The sequence below is a fragment of the Centrocercus urophasianus genome, unplaced genomic scaffold (assembly GCF_019232065.1).
Source record: "Centrocercus urophasianus isolate 14NV4802_14NV808 unplaced genomic scaffold, USGS_Curo_1.0 seq_11, whole genome shotgun sequence".
Lineage (NCBI taxonomy): Eukaryota > Metazoa > Chordata > Aves > Galliformes > Phasianidae > Centrocercus > Centrocercus urophasianus.
Window position 1 is genome coordinate 79,053,136 of NW_024884253.1, and position 14,806 is coordinate 79,067,941.

General features: G+C 46.3%; 1 protein-coding gene across 2 annotated transcripts; it reads right to left on the bottom strand.

Annotated features, from left to right (window-relative positions):
• Positions 1–398: 398 nt before the first annotated feature.
• IRF4 (interferon regulatory factor 4) lies at positions 399–13,095 on the bottom strand. Of its 2 annotated transcripts, XM_042839975.1 has the most exons (9): positions 13,050–13,095; positions 11,991–12,278; positions 11,481–11,667; positions 10,910–10,995; positions 10,206–10,347; positions 8,463–8,570; positions 6,945–7,298; positions 3,763–3,875; positions 399–2,206 (listed from the first exon to the last, which is right to left on the bottom strand). In XM_042839975.1, exons 2-9 carry the CDS (start codon positions 12,192–12,194, stop codon positions 2,063–2,065), a joined length of 1,338 nt encoding a protein of 445 aa, XP_042695909.1. In that variant the 5' UTR covers positions 12,195–12,278; positions 13,050–13,095; the 3' UTR covers positions 399–2,062. The 2 variants fall into 2 exon arrangements, with proteins under 2 accessions (XP_042695909.1, XP_042695910.1); XM_042839976.1 differs by lacking the exon at positions 8,463–8,570.
• Between the last annotated feature and the right edge of the window lie 1,711 nt (positions 13,096–14,806).

Genomic DNA, 14,806 nt, shown 5'->3' on the forward strand with positions numbered 1-14,806 from the left:
AAAGCCAAGAATGATAACGCACCTTGATACTCAACATAAAATGCTCCACACCTTTCGACACCTCACAGATAGCTTTCCACACTTTTCTCTAAGCTAGTGAGTGTGACAAACCTCTTTGAGACCCTGACTTCCAGTGGGTGGATGACAGCTGCCTTGTGGCTGAGCTCTATTGAGTTGAGTTGAGCACAGGTCAGGATGCTGGGCTGAGCCAGAGGACATGAGCTAATATCCCTTGTTTTTCATAAGAGCAAAAATCCTTACCTTTTGACCTTTCCCTGCACTTTTGTCTAAAAATACAGTTCCCCAGAGCCTTATCCATCAGCATTGCCCAGGTTAGCGGTGTAGGACTGAGCTCAGTAGATTTGCCCCACTACTGAAAGCAACACATACAAATCGAATTGGTAGGGAATAAGGACTTTATTCTAAGACATGAGCTGAAGCAACGAGCATATGAAGCAACGGCCACTGGAAAAAACATCAGCTATTACATTTGTATCATACCAGTTCAGTTTGAACTCAAAAGTCCATCCTGGTAAAATGTATGCACAGACCAAAAGCATAGGCAGAAGCTCAGAAGGTCACCTAGAACAGTGCTTTTAATGTCTATGGAAGAGGTCTCCCCCATCAATCTTTAAGCCGGGAAAAACACCTCAGGCAACAAAGCAAAAATCATCCATTAATTCTGCTTGGCACTGTGGAGCAGGAAGGGGATAACATATCCCAAGAGAGTATGCATCTTTAAGATGTATAAGTTAGAAGTCCCTAGAAAACAAGTCTGCTGCCAGACTAAGTACCATTCATTTCTTCTTCATTTAGAAACTCAAGTGAAGTACATACATTAACCACAGGGAGGTCATACTCTGGAGCTGAAACAGTCTGATCTCCAGTGTAACAGCGAGGAGGATTTACTACCACACAAACTCAACAGACCCCTTCTCTTTGCCTCTGTGATGGCATTCTAGCACACAAAGCTGCCAATTGCATGAAGTCATACTTCTGTGAAGATTTTAAAACACACATTCAAAAAATTTTTTTCCTTGGCTTAGTTTGGGAGGCCAAGTTCTGCTCTCCTCAGTCTCCTTCATGTTCATTTCAGTATCAATGGAATGAAGCTGTGAGTGCACACCAAGAGTAGAGCTTGGCTCTGTACAGCCTGAAGTGCTGATCACTTCAGCTTGCCTCCTGTGTGTCATTAGCCAAGGGTAGCAAGACCATTCCCTGTGCTATTTTCAACATCTGCCAATTTAATTCTAATGCACATATATGTATAATGCATAGTAGTTTGCAATGGTAAGAAAATAAAATGTGATTTATTTTTAAATATGCTCTTTGGGACTCCAGAATTACAGTGGTTAATTCACTTTAATCCACAGGTAATGTGAGCTAAATGGTCATAACACAGTACCACAAACTGATCAGCTTAGAAACTGCAATCAAGGGGCCTAATCTAATACTAACAGTGGCAGCAAAGTGGCATTGTAAGGAAAAATGTCCGTCAGGTATTAAAAAAATATGTCTCTGAAGATTTACATTCTTTTTAAAAAATTCTACATACGAATATAGGTATGATGCTTACCAGTCTAAGTTTAAAACCACTTACATGTACAGCTATTCTCAATAAACCATCTACATTCGCTACCTACCTACAGTAGCTACAGCTTCAAACTGGGAACACCACAAATTTATGTACCTTCCCTGAGATCGTAATCCGAAATAAATAGCCCTGCCAATGTAACAGTGTAAACTCTGGATTTAAGTCTTCGGTAAGAATCAGTCCTCACAACACAAGGAAAACATTAAGCAAACGTAAACAGCAATCATTTCGTCAGTTTTGAGTTATTCCCAGCAACAGTGGAACTTATGTGAGATGTAGCATCCAAACGTTGAAGACCCGTCATTTGTATCATACAGTTTGGCTGTCCCAGTTCACTTTCCTATCATTGAACCTTTGATCCCCCAAACACATCCAGCTGTGATTTGGATCTCCAAATTGCTATCCAGATCAGCTCCTCCACTCTGCATAATCTTTACAGTGCCTTTAGAAACACTTATTCTGAGGATCTTATTCTTGAATAGAGGAATGGCGAATAGATCTGTGATAATCCTCTGGACTAGTCATGAGTTCTGGTAAATCATAGCCTCTCAGAAGATGTCCACTGTTTTGTTGCGCAAAGTAATACAGCTGCCTGGCAAACATGGGTTCAACCTTAAGAACAGACAAAATGTTAATCAGACATATAACAAAATTTCACAGTCCTCATGTAAGTCATTTACAGCGTTTTAAAATTAAAAAACAGGGCAGGACAAAATACCTCTGCTTGCCAGAATGGGAAAATAATTTCTGTGTTCTTACTGATCTCTCTTCTAAGATAGTACTTGCCTGTTCTGCTGACAAATGTTTTGCTAATTGCACACACACTTTATTTGCTCAGTCTTCATTTAGAGGAGCACGTTATCAGTGCAATCAGATGTAATTGCAATTGCACCCACATACACGAGCAATGTGACATATGACATGTCTGTGACCACTCAATGTGTTTAAATGCATACCCAGTGCTCTGCAAGTCTTATCTTCGTCCTCAAGAACTTTGAGGTCTTAAATTGAAATGTTCAGATATGCTTAGGTATGCCACAAAATAACTATCTTTTAAATTAGACTTCAACCTAACTACAAGGTTACTCTAAACTTATTTCCTTTAAGCTCTGCTGAGGCATCTTTTCAGCTGCTGCCCACCACCAAGAGAGACGTGTATGACTTAACGTTGCCTTCACTTCTATCTGCTTAGAAACCACTATTCCTCACCAGGTCTTTGGGCCCTGGCTGCAAATATTTAAGTTGCACACTAAGCACTAAAACTTGAAGCTCTCCTTATTCATTGCAGCTGGGCTCTTCTCTACAACCCCTACACATTAAAGACAGAGGCACCATTTGGGTGGAAGCATACACTTGCAGCAGGTCCTACCTGCAGAAAGGGACAGAGCCAGCAGGGAACCCTGCCACAGAGCAGTTCCACGAGCTGGGACAGCCTGTTCAACTTTTCAGGCTGAGGAGCAACCAGTAAGGCCCAAGCAAAGGTTGATTTAGGTGCTGTGCTACCGAGGGGCTTTTGAAAAATTAAAACTGACACCAGCTTTCCACCCAAAGAAGCAATAATTTATACCTTAACACTAGCATGTGGATTATCACCTCTCTTGTGGTTACATGGGCCAATACAGTCAATTTAGAAAGTACCTGGTCTCAGTCTCTGTCAGCACCCTCTCTCAGATAGCATCCTGAAACACTAGCTTTGAGTGTGCGTGAACTGTGGTCAGCCAGCTTGCGAGCCTGCCAGCTACCTTAGCACTGGAGCTGCACAGGCAGTCCCTGCATCAGTCCAAAGGCTGAGGTCTGTGGGATGTATGCTGTGCCTCTGGAGCACCTTTAGGTGAAAGCACTGTGTCCTGCACTGGCCTGGCAGCCCAAGGTGTTGTGCTATGGGGCCACTACTGACAACACTGTCCAGCTCTTCTAGGGTACCTTTCGAGTCCTGATGGTCTTTGTAAAAGCGATCACTGATGGCAAATGCTTTACAGATTGGGTAACTGGGCTCTCTAATCTTCTGAGGGCCACCAGTGCTGGAAGATCTGGAAACTCAACCTCAGAGTGTGCTGCATTATCATGAAATTGCCACCTCCTTCACATCCTGTGCAAGGTAGAAGTCTGACTGGCAGATTGAAATCCTCCAAGGAATATGTTTCATTTAGCAAACAAGTCCTACTTACATGGGCCGTAATTAGTTTTCGCTGCCTCTGTGGATCTGGAAATTCCTCCCCAAAGCACAGAGCAACCTGGTACCTTGGGAGTGGACGTCCATGATGAGCAAAGGCTTGAAGCTCTGGGAAGAGAGAAAGGGCTGTTAAGAAAGTCTTTGTGGATGGCTGAGCTCCAAATGGAGGGCCCTGGAGCACAGTGAGAGAAGGTAAAGTAAATCTAAGGAGAGGATGAGAGAAGTCAGGAGAAAGACCAGAGGTAAGGAGAAGAAACTGAGAAGAAACCGTGTTTGGAGACTTTTCTGCTTTTCTTCTGGGGAAGTTCATGATAACATTGCCATTTTTCTGTTTGCCTTGCCTCATAAATCATTTCAGATGCACAAACCAGGATGACTTCCAACAAATATTTTTATTTGGCCTTGTCATCAGAACCTTGTGGAGCAAATGCCAGCAGTAGCCCTGACCCACTCAAAAGTACACCCAAAAATATCACTGAAACCAGTGGCTTTGTAGAGCCAAAGTACTACAAAGTACTGTATTCAGACTCAGCTAGACACTATCATGGAGTTACTGCCACCACTGTTTCTAGAGGGGGAAAGGAAGGTACGGGAAGATAAAGGACTTTATTTAAGCCCTGCACCAAACTGGCAAAAAAGATTGTCTTCTGTGTGCCTATACTCTCTTTACTAATCCATATTTTGCACTAAGGAAAAAGTCAAACTACGTCATTACACCAAAGTGTTCCCAGTAAAAGATAGGCAGGGAGGCTTTTATAAGAGAGACCAAAATCACTGCCTTGTGTTTTAGAGACTGTATTTCCTTCCACAGTACAGAAAATTGTATCTAATACAAATTTTTTCTTAGTCTTCATAATGTGAAGCATCACTATCAATCATTGATTGATAAAGAGTTCATTTAATTTAAAGCTTTCCTTACGCTTTCTGAAGAAAAGTTGCAAAGGCAATTGAAGTTAAAAATCCATGTCTTATGACAAAGTGCTCCCTGCTATACAGGGGAATAAGAGTCTTTGAACTTGACATAATGCATCTTTTATTATAATATATACCTGCTGCTTCTACTCTAATTGCAAGCTTTTCAGACCAAAGTATGAGTTCAGCAGCTGCCACAACAGTTCCCCATTTGGACATACTGGTCGTACTGGGAGGATCAGCTATAGGAGTAATACAATGGAAAGTTCACTTAAAACACAGCAAAAACTCTGAAAGTGCTGTGAGTCCTCTGGCATTATGCAGAGAGAGAACAGAGATCCCTGCAATCCTGCTTTCCTCAGGAGAGGGTAGGACAGTCCACCCACGGCCCAACCAACACAACGCTGCTCATGGAGAATTTCTTCCATCTTTCTCTTCCTCTCATTTTACTCAGCCTCAGCAATTCTCCAAATCCTGATTATCTGTGGCGGTGCTACCCAGCAGTCCTTGGCATGGACCCAGAGAAGTCCTTTCTTTGCTACCAGCAGGATGATGGAGGCCAGCCTTGCCTTTCTCCAAAGCCCTCCACATTCTTCCCATGCCCACGTTCCTCCCTGCACTGCAGTGCCCCTACACTCCTCCTCAGACCACTTCTCATCCTTTTACTCTTCCTCCAGCTTCCCATCCTTCTGCCAAGCCAGTCCTCCTGCAGCTGCCATCTGCCAAGCTCCCAGCTCCCTTTTTGGATCCTTCTACTTTCTGCCTACCCCAGTTTACTGCATTTATTATGCAGTGCTCCCCAAGGCCATCCACCCATTTTCTGTGTTACTGCTATTGTAGGACTCCAAGGCAGGTAACAGTTTGCACTGCAGGATCCAGCTCCTCAACAGAATCCTAACTATTGCAGTCCACAGTTTTACTTCTGCCCCTTCCTCTGCTGTCCAGTACTTCCTCTCCTGGCAGAGGTCTCCTGTATCTCTCCCCAAAGAAAGCTGAATTTCCTAATAAGGGAAAGCTCAAGCTTGCCTGCAGTCTGGGAGCTTGATATTTTCAATTGACTTGCAGATTTGGTGTGTCCAAGACAAGTCACTAATAAACCTAGCTGAGCATCAACACATGCAAAAGCTTATTTTGTACACACCGCAGACTATGGCTACAACCACATCCTCGGGCTCACACAGGCTGTAGTGCATAAGTAATTTAGGAGGGGGAAAAAGTAACTATTGTTCAAGCTTCTCTTTGGGGTTAGACTTCTAAAAAGAGAGGTACTGTCAACCGTTTGGACAAACCCAGAGTACATCTAAAAAACCTTCTGAGAAAAGGGAAAGGGATTTCCAAAACCATCAGCACAGGCAGAATTGAGTCTTAAAATTAGCATTTGATTGAAGCTCAAGCCAATGCCCTAACCTCAAATTCCCCTTTCTAACTGTCAATTTTCATATCCATGAGATTTCTTTCATTAGATGCCTTTTTTGCTTGGCCATTTAGCTAGGATGATGCAGCAACCTTGGAACGTGTGCTAAAACTGCTGGTTTAAAGTTTTGGGGGCTTAAAAAAAAAAAAAACTGCAAAACATTACTCCTCTAAGAGACTCCTGCTGCACTGATGGGCAATGTGCGAACTCCCTGGCTGCCATGCCATACACCTCAAATCAGGGGCTGCATGCACTCCTGCTGCCCAAGCTGTCTCCAGATGTCTAGGCAAGGCCTGGCTCCCAGTTTCTCTGGGTGAGCACCTTTACATGCTCAAAAGTACTGTGATACAGGGCCATATTCTGCAAGCTGTAAGAAAAAAGCCCAGCTCCATCAATTGGTGCTGGACCCAGATAGAGAAGAAAGCCTTCTGCTGGAATCCATGTCAATATTGGAATGCTCTGGGACAGATTCCAGGCTCACTCTGTGTCAGATTGAGAGCAGGATGACTGCAGATCACAGTGCTGCCCTGGACTTATCAAAGCAGAACCAAGTCCAGAATCCACCTTCCTCTGCTACCCAACATTTGGGAAGACTATTTTATTAGGTTCCTCCCTATGCTTCATAAAGCCATGTGTGGTTTGGCTGTCACTCCCACCCATTTGTGCAGGGACAGACCGTGCCAGAGCAGAACTAGACAAGATTTCTCAAAAGGCAATGCTCCCTGGCTGCATTTCTTTGAAAGAAGCAGTGAGGGGCAACTACTATCATAAAAAGAGCATTCCCATTAAAAGCACGGAGAGTGACCAGGTTACCTCTTCAGAAATTATACCGAAGCCACAGAGGGAATTACCTGCTAAAAACTGCTGAGTATCAAAGAGCTTGCATGTCTGATCCCGCTCCAGCTTGTTGGGTCGGTCACTGCAGAGAGCCAGAGGCCCATCCCAGTAGATTCTACTTTGGCAAAGTCTCTTAGCATAGAGGCCATCGGGTGCCATCCACAGTATTACTCCTCGCTCCAAGTGGCTCAGCAGCTTTTCTATGTTCTTCCTCTGGCCGTTATCCTCTGGATAAGGGAAGATGACTTGTTCCAGGCTGCTGACCTCATAACTTTGGCCCTGGGATATCCTACAGCCTTCAGGACTAGAAGTTGTCACCTCCTTTACCAGTATCTCACGGTAATATAAGCAGATGTGGAGCCGACAATCTACAAGAATTAAAATAAGAAGGATGACTATAGCATATTCCCACAAACATTTTATGTTTTAAACTCACATTAAGGCCAAGAGACATAAGTGCATGAGATTTCTGAGCCTCCCTGCCACGGGCAGTCATCACCACCCAAAAGACATTAACAAAAATCATAAAAAGAGCATGGATACAGTAACATTAATGGTCTCTAATTTTATTAAGAGGGCTACTCATGTGAGAATTTGGTAGGAACCAATGCCCAGCAAACCTCACATTTCTGTTTAAGCAGGGAAAGCCAGCATAAAGAACAGTTGTTTGTCTCATTTCCCAAGCTCATGTCACAATTAAACACAGTGGCTCAGATATAATCAGGAAGTAGCTGTGTTTCTCCCCAGATTTTGCATAGCAGAGGCTTCTGCACAGGGGACCTGCAAACTCACACTTGGCTGCCTGAATAGAAGCTGCTGGTGCCAACTGTGCACAGCTGTACCTGAATTCCCAAACCTTCCTTTCAAATGACAGCTTGGCACTCAAATGGCACTGAATATGTGTATATATACATACATATGCACATACAGACATACAGACCCTGATTCAAAAGACTCAAGAAACCTGCTGGGCATCCTGCTGTAGGTTTATCCACTATTTCAGTAACAAGCACATTCCTGCACCCTTTCCCAAGGTTATTCAGACTTCCCCTGGCAGCTAGATGTCTGCAGAGCTGGCTGACTGAGATCATTCCCTTCTTCTTTCCCAAATGCCTTCATTTACCACAAATAATGAGACAGAGCCAAGCCCGGTGGCATTAGCAGGAGCACAGCGAGGTACCACAGAGCTCCTCCCAAATAGAAACTTAGCTCAACATCAGTACCCTCAGTATCTCCAGATGCCCTTGGTGGTTCATCAACACTACCCAGCACTAAAACCAAGAGCCAGAAAAGCTTTCCACCTATTCAAACCACTGCCCCTAGGTTCCCTGGAGTTCAGGCTACAAGTGTTTCAATATCCTAGCAAATCAAGGCTTAAGCCCCATGCAACAGATTCATTCACTAAAAAGGATAACTTCTTTTTTTCATTTTTTCCTTTTCATCAGAAAGGAGAAACACAACACAAGGGCAAGTCAGATGTGGGAGTCTCTTGTAGGGATCCCCCAGAAGCCCTGAGGGGCTGCAGACCTTACCTGACAGGGCGAGGGCTTCACCAGACCTTATGCTTGGCTCAATCGGGATGCCAGGAGTCTGGGACTCGGGAGGGGCACAAGCATAAAAGGTTCCTGTCACCTGACAACCTGTTTCACAAACAAAAGTCAGTGACAGCTACCTAAATCCTAAGAGAAAAGTTTGGCCAGAGGTCAAAGGTATGCAAAATTGAGTTTTTCTGGGTTCCATGAACTCTCTCTCTCTCTCTTCTCTGCTTTATAAAATGGTTTTGTTTCCCATTTTTCAAATATGCTTACTACAAATACTCAAGATGTTATCTGGACTGTATTTTTATCTGGGTCTGTGTGAAATACTCCCTCTTACAATATCATTTTTAACCAGACTACAGTGCTCTTAAAAGTTGCCTGAAAAAAAAACAATCCATTCAGCCTAAGGAATTTTACTTAAGACAGGTGTAATAATAAAGCTGGAATCAGCACTGACTTAGAAGCAAGCAGAGAAAACTGTGCAGCAGGAGATTATTGGAATTGTATTACCAGGACTACTATTAGCCATACAAATACCTATCAGTACACGAATTATCACGTAAGAAATCAATATTTTCCTCTGTTTCTTAGTGTCAGTAAAGGTCCCTCTATGAGGAAGCAAGTGCTCTTCCCAGCAGCAGGACCCACCACGGCCAGGAGCTGGAGTGAAGCATATGCAAAGCACCACACCTCCTGACAAGTCCTAGAGCTCAGTGGCACACCTAGGACAAGCCACCAACAGCTGTCACAAACATCAGCAAAGTGTCCCAGCGTGTGCCCAACAGCTGCATGGGATGTACTGTGGGGCACTGCTCATGCAGCCAACAGGCCTACTTTTATTGGCAAGTAGCTCAGCTAAAAACAAATGATTCTCCTTAATAATTCCAGCATACTAGCAGCAAAAGTTGCACTGCATTGAGCATTGTCTCTTCAGCAGACCCAGAGAATAAAAACTCTATTTCTCTGCACAGAAACACCCAGAGAAGCGTCCCTGAACACTCAGTATCTGCTATCCTTGTCTCTCCTTGCTTCCCACCCCACTGCACCACCTCCTTCTCCTCGCGAAGCAAATGCCCATCTACTTGAGGTGAGCTGATCTGCAAGTGCCTATGACACACAGTGTGTGTCATATGTTTCTCTTATGTTTTTTAGACATTAGTGTGGCCAATTTTGTCCATGTCAGAGGGGTTGAAATGAGATGATTGTTAAGGACCCTTCAAAGCTAAGCTATTCTATGATTCCGTGCAGCTCTTAGAAAAAGGGCTCAAACTGTAAGATCTCTGGGGAAAGGAATGTCTCTTTATTCCATTTCTGCTGTGCCAGCCCCAAGAGATGCTTGACCTATGACAAGCTGTCTAATAGGAAAAGTAATAACTTCAGCTGCCCTCTTGGGAGAATAACACCATTCTAACCCACAAGGCTGGAGGGGAAAAAATTTTGCTCACATGTGCCTCAGAAGTCCCAAAATTAGAAAGCAAAACTAAGGAACACACATTCCCTTCCGGGGCTGGGTTGGTTCCCTTCTTATTGCTCAGAGCTTTCACGATAGCTTGGGACTTCTGAGGGTTGGTTTGTGAGCAGAGCTCTAAGGTCTGCGTAGTCAGAAGCGGGGCGAGTGAGGTCCACCAGTGAAATCCATGAACAGCTAAGGTGAACCCTGCAGTTCTTGCAGGTGGCCACACGCCCTCTCCTTTAATCAGCCTCAGCCACAGCCCCGGATGGGACCGACCCGCTTACCATTCTCACAGCTGGGCCCTTGCCAGTGATGACTGCGAGCTGGGAAGGGGACGCTGGCACACTGGTAGGGGATATCGGGATGCGGCTGTTCCGGGGCAAATTCTCTCCAGTTGCGCTCATGGGGCACCATGTAGTTGGGTACCTATTCAATGTAATGAGATATTCTTTTACCTGGTAGTTGTCAGAACTGATGCTGCGCGTTGCATCAGCTTTCAGCTTCCTGGCATTATCTGCCCTGACAAAACTCGTGGAGGTCTAAGCGCTGCCCAGCCTACATGAATGGCACTTTGCCACTACCACCAATGGGACTTTCAAATGAACTTCTCACCACTGGTGTAAATACCAAGCTGGGTGGAATAACAAAAGGCAGTCAAAGCATTGCTGGTAAATGTCTGCTCGGAATAGCAATGCTTCATCGGGTGCTTACATTCTGGCTCCAAGAGGATGGCAGTACACTAATATCTATTGCCAAACAGAAGAGAGCAATTACTCAGGGATAAACAACACCAAAAGAAATCAACTGCCCTGTGGCCTCAGATGACATTAGGAAAGTTGCTTCCCAATTTCCGTTTTCATAATAAAGTGCTTTTTTCTCTTTCCAAAAAGAACTCAAGAGAGCTATGTCAGTCAGGAAGGACATACTGCACAGTACAGAGCCATTAGTGCCCGGTGCACAAGCACCAAACGCACAGTTGATGTCATACCTGGGATGGTAGTGAGGCATAAGGAGACGGGATTGGGAAGGGATGGTTCATCAATGGCTGCTCCTCCATGCTGTTCTGTTTCGCACCTATGTTCACCAGAGGGATGGAAAGAAATTATGTCAAGCACATCCCTGTCCCACCAGGGAGAGGAAACCCCACACCCCCTGGCAGGCCAAAAACCCCAAAGTGCTGCCATGCACCAGTGCCCTCTAGCACACTGCTGTGCCCCTGTCTCGGGGGCCCTGCCTGCTCTGGGACTGCCTGCAGATGCTGGTAACTAGCAGTCACAGACTGGGCATCCCCAGCCCAGTGGTTGCACAGCTCAGAGCACTTTTGCCCCTCCCTGTATTCAAAACCTACATCAAGAAAGCTGGTTTTTTTTTTGGTTTTTTGTTTTTTTCCCAGGGTGTTTTTGCCTGTCAGTCAGAATGAGATGTATTTGACCTCTGTGCTTGGGCTCCCACCCCTGCAAAGACTGCATGGCCATTCCAGGAAAGTATGCTTCAGTCCTTGTATGCTTACAATGACACAGACATTCACACTGTTACACAGGGAATTTGAGATGTTTTACCTTTTTTAGCTCCTTCTGGCACTATTCTGTACACTTTATAGGGATCTGAGATGTCCAGCTGGCTTCTCTCCACCAGCTCTTCAAAGTCGTTGCTCTTGTTCAAAGCACACCTCAATCTGGTCTTCCAGGTAGGGGGATCTGGTTTATCAATGCCCTCTCTGAACTTCCCTTTAAAAAGAGCCCAAGCCTGGAAATATTTCAGGTAATCAAAAGAACAAGAGGGAAAAAAAAAAAAAGAAAAAAAAGAAAAATCAACTATAAGGTACAAGTTCACAATGCTTGCGACACAGTATATGCGTGTGTCTACATGTGCACGAATTTACTCTCTACAGCACAGTTTAGTGGGCATGGTGGTGATAGGTTGACAGTTGGACTAGATTACCTTAGTGGTCTTTTCCAACTTTAATGATTCTATAGGTTTAGGAGAAGAAAAAAGCAGCAGGGCAAGGCAGGGAAACAGCTCAGCAGGCATAAAGAAAAGGGAAAGGGTGGGCAGCCCAGGCGCCGTACCTTGAAGAGGGCAGCATCCTCCTCGCGGTTGTAGTCTTGCTTGCCAGCGTGCTTCCAGGGGATGCGGAAGATGCTCTTCTCATCATTCTCCCACACCAGCCCTGGGTACTTGCCGCTGTCTATCTGGTCGATCAGCCACTGGCGGAGCTTCCCGTTGCCGCAGCTCACCGAGTTCATCCCGCACTCGCCTGGCTCCAAGTTCATGCCACTCTTGTTGGGGGATCAGGGTTGGGGGCGCGTTGCTGAGCCCACCGCACCGCACGAGGCTAAGCACCAGCACTGCAGGGGCTGCGAGAGGGAGATGGAGAGGGAAACCAAAGGGTCAAAGGATGCTAAGAGCACCTGGGAAACACAGAACAGAGTGCCAGCAGCCCTGCACTCCAGGCAGCCCCCCACACTGCAGGCTTTGACAGAGATCCCCCTGCCCCGGTAATGCATGAGCACACACAGGTAGCTGGGATGTTCAGCATGACTGACTTCAGATGTAACCTCCTGACTCACTCAGAATTCCACTAGATCTTTTTAACCAAAAAGTTAAAAAAAAAAAAAAAATTAATTAAAAATCACGAAGCATATTTGCTATGCAAGGGCAGACCCACACAAATTGGAGGACTTCACACACGTTTACGACTCATGCGGCTTTTCACTGTAATGGCAAAGGAGCTTTCACAGCCTCCCTTAAGCAAAGCACATCCGAGCACGCGATGTCCCACACACATCCACGCTCAGCTGCTCCCACCAGAGTACCACTCAGAGCTCTGCAAAGTTTGTCCGCACACCGCACAGAGTGCCTCTCTGCTCAAAAGCTCGGCTCGGCGGCTCCCCTAAATGCATACGTTCGGATCCCCCGTCAACGCGCCGCAGTGAGAGCCGCACATCCCCGCATCTCTCACGCCCCGCACACCAAACCCGGTCCTCGCATCCCTCCCCGGGCAGCTCCGCCGCTCGTGCTCACGGGGAACCTCGGGCAAAGCCCCTAGAAGCGCCCCTCCCGTCGGCGCAGATCGAGCTCGGGTGCCCCCGTCGGGCCACGGCTCCGCGGCTCCCGGTGCCGTTTACCTGTGCCGGACGCCGGAGCGGCTGCTCTCCGTCGGGTGCAGCGCGACTGGGCCGTCGGCCCCGGGAAGTTTCTTTATATGATGGAGGGCGCCGGGCCCGGGAGGGGGGAGGCGTGCCCCCGCCCGGAGGTGGAGCCGGCGGAGGGGAGCGGGGACTTCGCGAGCTGGAAAACATCTGAGGCAGTGACACATGCCCATTGCTGGTAAACACACGCTGCGGGGCGGGGGGGAGCGGCCCGGCGCCCTCTGCGCGTCCGCGCGTGTATTTTTTTAATCGATGCAGACACACACGTAGACATAAATAGCACGGGGAAACTCCTACCTGCGCTCGTCGGGCGGGCTTTACTGTAACAGAGCCGGGCAGCGACACCCACCAGAAACGGCCCAGACGGCGCCGCGGGGACCGGCGGCGCCCCCCCCCCCCCCCCCCCATTCACCGCTGCCCGCACCCCGACTGTGCCCGGCTCAGACAGCGCGGGGTGGAAGCAGGGACCGAGCCGTGAGACCACCCCCAGTATATTGCTTCTCCCTCACAAGACCCCTTCGTGATCCCATCATGACCCCTTCCTGACCCCATTATGTCCCTTTCTCGAGCCCTTCTTGGGCCCAGGAGGGTGGGTGACCCGTTTGCCAGCAGCCCAAAGGAGCTGGATGACAAAAAGTGTGAGGTGCAGGCTGCCGTGGAGGTCTCTCGGTTCATTCAGGTTTCTGACAAGTGTTTCGTGCTACGGCACTTTCTTGTTGTTCTGTTGTAACGTTTCCAACACATCCACATCCTTTCTGCTGTAACGTATCAGATGAAAGCCCAGCCATTGTGCCCTGCACTGGCAGTGGGGCGTGCATGGGGCTCAGGATATTAATTGCAAATCTTCAACGCCATCTTCTGAAATTTAAATGTAATTATCGCCACGTTTTGAGGGGGAAGTGAGAAGCGCAGCCATTTTTAGATATTGGGTTTATAGCACATCATCCTCTAGAAAAAGAATTGGCAGCACCCGCCAAATCTTTGCAGTCACAAGTTAATGCACCTTCAAAGCAGTGGAACATCGCTTTGAGGTTGGAAGGGACGGCCGCTGTAAAGCAAGACAAGCAGCCATGGCTGTACAAGGAGGCTGGATATCGTCAGGTTGGATATTAGGAAGAATTTCTTCTCCAAAAGAGAGGTGAGGCATTGGAACAGGCTGCCCAGGGATGTGGTGGAGTCACCATCCCAGGAAGCATTTAAGGAAAGGGTAGTACTTAGGGACATCTTAGTGGGCAATATTGGTCTTGGGTTGGCAGTTGGACTAAGTGCTTTTAGAGGTCTTTTCCACCTCTAATGATTTCATGATGCTAAAGCATCCGAAAGGCTTCCTAAAAATCCACAGTATGATTCCAGGAGGCAAAACTGGCCACCAGCTGTAATTTCATTAAGTACAAAACCATCCTGAAATATATCTCTACAAAATGAAGGCTCCTTGTAACTTTTTTTTTGCAGTTTTTTAAGACAGAAAATTTTTGGCCACTGCGAAACATGCAGATTTATCTGCATTAGATCAAACCCTTCAGAAAAAAATAACATCTTTCTGAAAAATGCCTTGAAAAAATAGTTGTACATGTCCAGTGCAAACCATGGTAGAGTATTAGGTGAGTTATGCACTCAGAAATCTGTAAGAGAATACAAAGCCAATCATAATCCTTTCAAAGAGAAAAAAATAAAGACTATATATATGTATTATATACGTGTGTATATACATGGCTATATATACACGGCTGGGT

Excerpts from the sequence above, each read along its gene's own strand:
- IRF4 (XM_042839975.1), bottom strand. The coding sequence starts at position 12,194 with ATGAACTTGGAGCCAGGCGAGTGCGGGATGAACTCGGTGAGCTGCGGC. Across the intron at positions 11,668-11,990 it reads AGGATGCTGCCCTCTTCAAG|GCTTGGGCTCTTTTTAAAGG; the intron begins GTACGGCGCCTG and ends AAATATTTCCAG. Across the intron at positions 7,299-8,462 it reads TGAAGCCCTCGCCCTGTCAG|ATTGTCGGCTCCACATCTGC; the intron begins GTAAGGTCTGCA and ends TAATTCTTGTAG.